This window comes from Juglans regia, chromosome 7, assembly GCF_001411555.2.
Source record: "Juglans regia cultivar Chandler chromosome 7, Walnut 2.0, whole genome shotgun sequence".
NCBI lineage: Eukaryota > Viridiplantae > Streptophyta > Magnoliopsida > Fagales > Juglandaceae > Juglans > Juglans regia.
In genome coordinates, this window is record NC_049907.1 from 41,749,313 (window position 1) to 41,758,281 (window position 8,969).

The 8,969-nt window shown below is 36.6% G+C and overlaps 1 protein-coding gene across 1 annotated transcript; it reads right to left on the reverse strand.

The window, feature by feature from the left end:
* Positions 1-1,268: 1,268 nt before the first annotated feature.
* LOC109011233 (MLO-like protein 1) lies at positions 1,269-8,760 on the reverse strand. The gene is made up of 14 exons (XM_035692650.1): positions 8,394-8,760; positions 8,227-8,284; positions 7,849-8,114; positions 5,617-5,733; positions 5,464-5,524; positions 5,158-5,252; positions 3,994-4,068; positions 3,790-3,878; positions 3,431-3,480; positions 2,901-2,941; positions 2,219-2,428; positions 2,054-2,121; positions 1,890-1,950; positions 1,269-1,785 (listed from the first exon to the last, which is right to left on the reverse strand). The coding sequence occupies exons 1-14, from the start codon at positions 8,514-8,516 to the stop codon at positions 1,507-1,509; spliced, it is 1,593 nt and encodes a 530-aa protein (XP_035548543.1). The 5' UTR covers positions 8,517-8,760; the 3' UTR covers positions 1,269-1,506.
* Positions 8,761-8,969: the final 209 nt, after the last annotated feature.

The following is an 8,969-nucleotide window of genomic DNA, read 5'->3' on the forward strand; positions in this document are numbered from 1 at the left end:
TATGCATGCTAAAAATACTCTTAAATTGGACATAAAAACTCATTCTTCAATATGATTTACCATGTTATATATGAATTAATATACGTACCAGATTAATTCACGTGTATCCTCAGCACACAACCTTATGATGAGTGCAAGAAGAATCTGAGCACCAATCATGTACTAGGTTTTCTCGTTTTGATAAAATAAATTGAGATACTTTGTAGAGAAAATCTAGTCTTAAGCCGATCTAGCCTCCAACTCCCCCACACCAGTTGATGTGGCCGACCGGGTTTAAGTAAAATGGTCCAATTCCTTCGAGTAAAACGCATCTCCATTTGTGAATGCCGAATCCCCACGAACGCATCTCCATCTACGAAGGCCAGGCGAATCCCCATGAATGACTTTCTCTGCATTACACATTACTGGATTTGCTCTACTGCTAACGCTCGTTTGCTTTATTTAAGGTAACCGTCAAATCTTGCTCCGTTTGGTTCCCAAGAAAATGGACGAAACGAAGGGAAAAAAGAAGAAGATAATTCCAAGTTTCTATATTCGTTGCATGTTTCGACAGTTGAAAAGTTTGCTGAGGCACAGAAAAAAAATCTTTGTGTTGAGGGGTCTTTTGTGTGGAAAATTCCATGTTTGGTTACCGTGAAAGAGGTTTGAATGGTTTTGATGGCTACCAATTTTTTTCTTCTTCGCAAGAGATAGAGAGATATGGTATGGCATTTTGGATCGGACGAAGATGACACCAGATGATGACGACCGCAACAAGCTTTGGTCCTACCCACGACGACGACCACAGATGGAATATTGGGATCAGACAAAGACGAAGACGATGACGGCGACCGCAACAACTCTTTGGTTTCGTTTTCACGAAGATGAAGATGAAGACGAAGACGAAGTCGCCTTCCACGAAATTTCCCTTCATTTTATGTTTTCCCCCAATAGACACTTGCAAGATGCTCATCTTCTCTTTTAGCACTTTGTTCAACCACGCCATCCACTACAATGTTCAGTTGGGGTTGGTAAGAAACGGCAGAGGGGCAAATCCGAATGGAAGATTTGGGGGAGAAGGTCGAAAACGTGGGACGGTGGGAGTAGTCCTCAAAACAAATCATTTTGAGGAAAAAAAAAAAAACCAGCTCAACTGGTGCCTGGTGCTGGAGACTTAAGTGGGTTAAGAGTAGAATTACTCTATCAAAACGGGTCCTAAATCTTTAGGCTCATAAACTGATTCGCTAGACGGGTGATGGGGAGGCCTTTCACACACATAATAGTAAACATAATCTGAAAGATCATGATAATTGACTAAAACAACATATTGTATCGACAGCAAACCAAAACTTGGATGGCAATTTGTTTTATTTTCCAGAAATATTACATGTTTGTATATTCTTGGAAGATATTTCTTTCAATTGCTCTTCTTATTGATTGCCAGCCAATGAGCTTTATACATGTAATCAGTAAATTTTGAAAACAGTATACTCCAGTAAGAGGTTCGAACGACTATAGGGCCTCAATTCATTTGTGTTCATGGGAGACATTCGCATGCTCAATCTCTCCTGCATTGCCTTCTTCCATTGCAGTTTCTGTTTCGCCTGCCTCTGTCAACTCAACTGCCAAACCAGTAGTCTCTCTGCCAACCACGTGGCTAGATCCATGAGTAGTGGTAGAGCCGTATTGCCTAGTGCCATTGACAGCCTTTCTCAAACCTGTGGTCTTTTTGGCATGTTTAGCCCAGTCAACTAGTCCTTCTTGTACGTGCTCTGGAAATATTTCCTTTTTCAATGAACTTCCCATCTACGTTTCAGGGAACCATAAAAACAACAACTTTCATCAGCCAAGAATCCTAACATAAAGATGTTGAAACAAGAAGACAAGTTTTCAATGCTGATCCAACTAACCTGTGTGACAATTGCGTAGAGTGGTAGGGTGCTGTAGCTGCAGACGAACTGAATGAATGCCCTGAGAATGCAAATTGGCATAGAACCAAATCATAAGATTTTGTGCCTCAATATAGAGATATGGTTCCAAGAATAGAACATATGTAAATCATTGTTTTGCATACCCTATCACCAGTCTCGGGATGACAAAACCGATTTTTCCCATTATGCAGGAGTCAAAATCATATTGAACCTGCAATAGATTGCATAAGATAAGATCGGTCTGTAGTTCACGTTTCAAATTTTATGGATTTTGGTAAGTAGGTAATGAGCGTTGAGTTATGTTTTACCCATATCCAAAAGAAAAATGCCAGTTCAAAAGCATTCTGAAACATGATGATATGAACCAATAGGAGAACAAGCTTGGGCCTATGGAACCAGAAGTGGTCATCTGAAGGTTTAACTACCAACTCCCCTTCAATTGCCACATGTTTCTCTGCAACCTCCTGGGCCAACTGGCAAATCACATGCTCCAACTTGGTGCCAACAGCCAGAAGAAGCTGTGAAAAGAAATCACTAAAATGTTAAGGTCCTTATCCTCAAATGTTCTCTGGGACTTCTACTAGATGAACATGTAATCTGATGATCAGAGCAGTGAAATGTGCAATTTTCATGAATCACGCACTCATTAGTAAGAACTAAACCATGGTCAATGGAATAGAAAAAAATCAGATACATCAGTGTCTACACTTTGACCCTGAAAGGAAGATTGTTAAAGACACCCTCAACATAGAAGAATGTGAGCATTTGAACTGTGTGAGGCTTCTGATACTATCTGTCATGCAAGCTAGTGGATATCAAAAGGTTAAATTCGAGGAAGGAGAAGTGTGAATAGAAACTTTGCTGGACTTTCCTTTTCGCCTAGAATTTAAAAAAAAAAAAAACCAAATGGTCTAGTTTTCACACATTGTGATTAATCAAAGTGCATAAATTAAGGGAGATTTGAAAGGAAAACTAAGATGGACAACTTACGATGAAGGGAATGAATGCAATCCAAAAATATGTATGCCAACCTGCAAGAAAAATCAGAGCATGCTTTGGAAGTGGTGATCTTGATGTAGAAGAGCTTAGAATAGAGATGCAAGATCATGGCCTTATGTTCATTAGAATCTTTTAAACTCAGAATACCAATCCAGGAATTCTTCTAAATAATAATATGATAGAGCAATGTGGCCCAGAGAACTGTGTACATCAAAAAAGGATGATAACAAACATATACCTCTAAACTTTGCACTCCACTTTCCAAGCCAGTGATAGGACCATATTATGAGTGAGAATAAGCATGTAATATACTGTTCCATAGTCAGTTCAGTATGAAATAAGAATTTTGACATATAGTTCACCATAAAATTCAAGTTCTAGCTAGAAAAGTGTGTTTCTTAGTATGGCCTGAGGCCATACATCGCACGATGTGCCCAAAACCAATTATACTGTCACTAACAAAAATGCTGCAGTCATCTAGGAGGGAGGGAGGGAGGGAGAGGGAGAGGGAGAGCACTTACCAGAAACGTTCAGCAACAAGAAGATGACAACAAACAACCAAAGATACCAACTGCAATTGATGAAGTTAGAAAATTAGTTAGATCTATCCACTACGAGGTATCATATTAGCAGTTACTACTGTCAAGGAGAGATAGCACATGCAGGATAAAAGGACTCATGAAAAAAAACAATAAAACAAGCAGAATACATGGTTTCAAGCTTCCACAGAATCTTTTTGAAAAAAGGAAGTTGAGTCTAGGGCAGAACCATCCATGCCAACCTTATGAGATGTACTTCACATAAGGAACAGTAAAAATAAACATAGAAAAGAAACTAATGAAGCTATGCACTTCGCCTATCTTTCCTTATCACAACTAACCTTATTCCAACAACTTTTTTGAAATCAGCTTCAAGGGCACGTATCATGTACTTGTAGAAATTGAACTGTAGGTTTCCCCTGCAATGAGTCTACAATATATATGTATATATAAGTGTGTGTACACACACACACACACAAGAACTCAGGAAGAGTATCTTAGAGTTAAGGAAAAAAGGGATAAATAATGAGCTTTATATCACTTACCATAATGAAGCCTAGTCGCATTGTCACATATTCTGTTTTGGTCACAGACCCATAAAATTGCTTGAAAAAAGAGTTCTGAAATTATTGAGGACATTAAAAAGGAAATCAGTTGTTAGTAATGGCAGGAAAAAGAAGAAAACAATAGTGCATTTTATTTACTGCCCAAGTTTTTGATCCATCACACAAGTCAGGCGCACAAACTGAAAGGTTTGAATTTCTATATTTATGTAACTGAAGTATGTATTCTAGATCATTACTATCATGTAAACAGCACAAGAAAGATTATCTGCATCATTTGAGGTTCAGAGCGATTTATACTTATGTTCTAATTTCAGCTTGATATGCAGTGAAACTTGCCTTTCCCTATGTATTTCAGAGTAGTTAATATTTAAGTGAAACTTGGGTTAAGAAAAAAAAAAGGGAAAAAGATTAGGTGGAGTCTGACATGAAGGAACATATAAAAAATTTCTGATACATTTTTTTGAAAAAATAAGTTAATTTTTGAAGAAATTCTTATGCCTAACTCATCTCATAAAACCGGTTCTATAAGAGATGATTGTTCATTCCTTATAAACATGCGCAAGACCTTGTCTACAAGTAATGTGTGATTATTCCTCAACACCCTCCCTCGCGTTCAGGCCAGTATTTTTTCTGGTCCTTATCACGGGATAAGTAGTGTGGGCCCCCATTCGTCCTGTGGCAGGCTCTGATACTATGAAAAAATTCATGGGCCTAACTCATCTCATAAAACCGGTTCTACAAGAGATGATTGCTTATTTTTTATAAACATACCTAAAATCTTGTCTACAGACAATGTGATAATATCAACAATTTTCTATTAGGAATATGGATAAAACAAGAAACATTCCGAAGTTGTAAATCCTACAATAAGCCAACTCTTATCAAACAAATTTAACGGGGAAGTGGTTAGTCTGAACATTCTGTAATTTCTCATAAATTTCAGCAGCGAAAGTTTAATATTCCGGAAGAAAAGAGACACTTTAAAGCAAGGCGGAGAATTGACAATGTTACATCTTGATCAGAACAGTTCATAAGTAATATCTTCGAGTATCCTCGCAATTACATCGACCAATCGCTTTCTTAGAAGTTGTGATAACAATTGGTATTAGTCTTCACTTGATGATGAAGGATTCGAAAGCTTACCACCCATCCTAGCAAAGCTGAATCCTTGCCAAAACCCCGATAGTGTCCCCGGATAAAGTCATGTTCTCGGACATGCGTAAATTTTGTTTTCAGAACTGCACGCACGGTATTTTCAAAAAAAAAAATTGTAAACAGAGGCAACTAGCTGTTGGATATTGAAGAAAATCCACACATTTCAGGGTAAACTTGTTTTAGTCCATCTATAGTGAAGAATTTTCCGCATATTTCTGTGTTATTCAGCCCAAAAGAGTTCAGGTGAAGATAACAGGGGAGAGAGTCTGTAGATATTAGCTTAATGAGCATTACCTCTTTCTGGATCATATTCCTTTCCTAAGATAGAATCTTCCCACTGTTTCCATTGACGTATCTATGCCATTGAAAACGTAAAACAGAACAACTGACAATAAGGTTTTAGAATAGAAACTCTAGGAGACAAGAACAAGAATAGGGACAACTTACCTTTGCTCCTCCGAAAAGGATGGTTAAAGCACAGAAAGTCACATGAACAACAGCTAACACAAAGATAAATATGTGAAGGTGATGAAGCGCTTCAAGAGATAACATTGGGACCTTTCCCTGGAAAAACGATGTAAAGAAAAGCAGAAACTAATCAGATATGTCAGTTCAAAAAAGGTGTCAGTCAAACCATGGTTAACAAATGGGACTTCGAGTGTATGCCTGAAAGGTATATAATATATGGTATTTTTCGTCCAGTACAGAGTAAAAATATCATTTTTGTGGCTGACATTGGCGTGTAGGCAATTAGAAAGACGGAAAAAGGAGGAGGAGAAGAAGAAAAGGAGGGAAACTGCTAAGCAGAGGGGACAGTGGGACACCAATCAACTTCCCATAGCTTTTAAAAGGGGCATGAAATTGAATCCTCTGCAATTCTTTTGCAGTCACCAATGACGGAAAAGCATATTACTCTGGAACTACGAGTTATATCCCAATTCCCATAAGACAAGGATACATTACTTATATAACACTACAAGATAAACGAACCGAAGTTTAGTTAGAAACTACTTATTTGTGACTAATTCTTTTCAATAAAAATGATTATTTTCTACCCAAATGAGTCCACAAATGCTTGTTTTTAGTGGTTCTTTTTGGAGCTTTGGAATATAAACCCCATAAATTCTTCCATGTGAATATCTGAGGTTATTTGGGAAGCAGGTCATGCCTGTTTTCTCTGGCTTGACCTCATTGGTGATATCCAAACAAAGTTCTGGGTAATTACACACTGAAATGGTACCGTCTAGTGGCCACGAGGATTTACTTTTTTGTTTATACAGAGTTTATGATATCAAATCCAAAAACACTCCTCGGCAGACTCCCATTCAAATACCTGAAATATTTAATTTTATGGTGATGAAGTGTACAGTAAAGAGTCTTCAGAACACGACTCTAATATTATATTAAATTATCATTTATTCTACAAATTTAAACTGATAAGAATAAATAAATTTAATTATTTAATTATATTATAATAGAATAAGAAGCTAAGATCAATTTAGGTAAGAGTATGAACAAAATGCAAGCAAAGTGAAAATTCTCTCCTTTTTAGCAATGGTGTAAGTCAGATGTCTCCTTTACAAATGAACAATCGCTCTGGTACTGTCACCCAAGAGCAAGGGACATTAATTTGAATAGACTTGCTTAAACTTTTTACAGTCCTTTTTTTTTTTTTGGGTACCTGAAAATTTTACAGTGGGAACTCGCTTGATTTCAAATCTTGAAGGGCAGATTCATGCCAGCAAACCTCAGCTAGAAAACTGGGGTTTATTACATGCTTTAACTGCGCCTAGTTTCAAGATCATTGATAGAAAATATAAAAATCTTGTATTTCTGAAATGAGAGAGAGTTGTAGTGTAGGGAGTAAACAGACCAAACCAATCAGAGGAGGCTTTGAGTTTCAAAATTAATCAGATTGAACTAATTAGATGATAGAATAGAAGATCAAAGTTCACAACTGTTTGACTCATTCGTCTAGAAGGTCAAGTCAAATTTAATTAGGAGCCCAAAGATATAAACTTTAAAACTAATGCTCCCTCCTCGGTAGTTCATGATCGAGTAATTATGCTTATTGTTCTAATTAATCTGAAACTTCGCCAATATTTATTTTAATATTCCTATATCTAGAATTCTAGGTGTTTAATTAATATATGTAAAACAAATCATATGGGAATTCTTTTTTTTTTTTCAAGGAAGCTCAACTTAACGAATATGAACTGAATTGGTGCATTGAAATGATCAAATTAAAACAACTTCATGAAAATTAATTCACCTAAAATATTGCCAAGGAGTTTGATGCAAGCTGGGCAACTCAATAGAAATTCATTGATATTTTTCTTAAATTAATGTTTTGTACAAATACTAAATATACAAATTTCGCATAATCCTTTTATAAAAAAAGTGGACCATACCATAAAAATTAATGTAAAAAAAATAAATTTTTTAAGTGGGTCTATTTTTTTTTACAAAAAGTTTGTACAAGACTTGTGCTAATTCTAAATTAGCATTACTGACTAATCAATGTGACCTTTCTTAATCATGTTATAGTCAATCACAAGTGGTTTCTTGTTAAAATGAAAATTTTGGAAAGCTTTGGTCATTAATAGGACAAGGGGCAAAGACTTTTAAAGAAGAAGAGAGTGGGAAGAATGAGTGAAGGTAACAGACTAAGTACAGTACCTTTGCACAGCTCTCAGTGGAAGCAGAGGCCTCTGCAAGGAGACGGCGGGCAGTCCCCGCAGGAAGATCAACAAAGCTGGGATATTTGAAGAAGGTTTGAAAATGGGCAGTGGAAGAAGAAGAAGAAGAAGAATCATCATCATCATTATCTTTTTCTTTCTTACAGGGTAACCACTTATTTGCCAAAACCTCCGAAATACAAATCTTGGCAATCCGATCTTGGAACACTGTCAGCAGCAGTGATATAAAACCCAACAGCATCAACTCTGCATTAATTCACCTTCAAAATACCATCAGATATATGGTGAAAAAAAAAAAAGTGCATATTTGTGTAGAGAGAAAGAGATCGAGGAACATGAAGATATGGCCGCGCGTGACCTTCTTTGATCTTCTGTAATGCTTCAAAGAGAGGCTTCTGGTTATTTTTCTTGAGATACTGCAAAAATAAAAATAAAAACATCAATTTGAAGAATAAAGATCGGTCTAGTACACGTACATACAAGGTGAGAACTAGAAGATAAATGAAAAAATATATATGTGCATGCCTTGCCAACGCCGTGGAGGGTTCTTTCGACAACGAGAGAGATGAGGACGATGACACTGCAGACAACAGCCACAACCCACGTTGGGGTATACTCCAAAGTTGTTCCCTCTCCTCCCCCTGCCATCTTTCTCTGTACCGATCTCTCCCCTTAACCAAAACCAGAATGAATATATATGGTGTCTTCTGTTTCAAGTTATTGTCTTGAAGAACTCCATATCCACACAAAAAAAAAAAAAAGGGACGAAGAGAATAGAATCGATGACAAAAATGGGAGGAGGATAACCCCAGAAATACGTCAGTATCGCAGCTTGTTGCGAAGAGAAGAAATACTGTAAAAAATGAGAGAGACAGGTTTGTTAATTTGAACCCAACGTATAAAAACGACGGACAACCAGAAAGAACTGCTCAACTCTACTCTGACACACGGCTTGACTTAACCTTAAACAAAACAAAGAAGAAATCTAATTTTATATATATATATATATATATATATATAAATTAGATTTTCTGAAGCTACTATATATTCAAATAAGGTTAAAGTATAAATAATATATACACATTAAGTAAGTACAACATT

Bases quoted from the DNA above. Each gene is read 5' to 3' on its own strand.
- LOC109011233 (XM_035692650.1), bottom strand. From the start codon at position 8,516: ATGGCAGGGGGAGGAGAGGGAACAACTTTGGAGTATACCCCAACGTGG. The intron at 2,942-3,430 runs GTAAGTGCTCTC...TTTTTCTTGCAG, and splicing joins CTTGTTGCTGAACGTTTCTG to GTTGGCATACATATTTTTGG. The intron at 1,786-1,889 runs GTTAGTTGGATC...CCTGAAACGTAG, and splicing joins TCTACGCAATTGTCACACAG to ATGGGAAGTTCATTGAAAAA.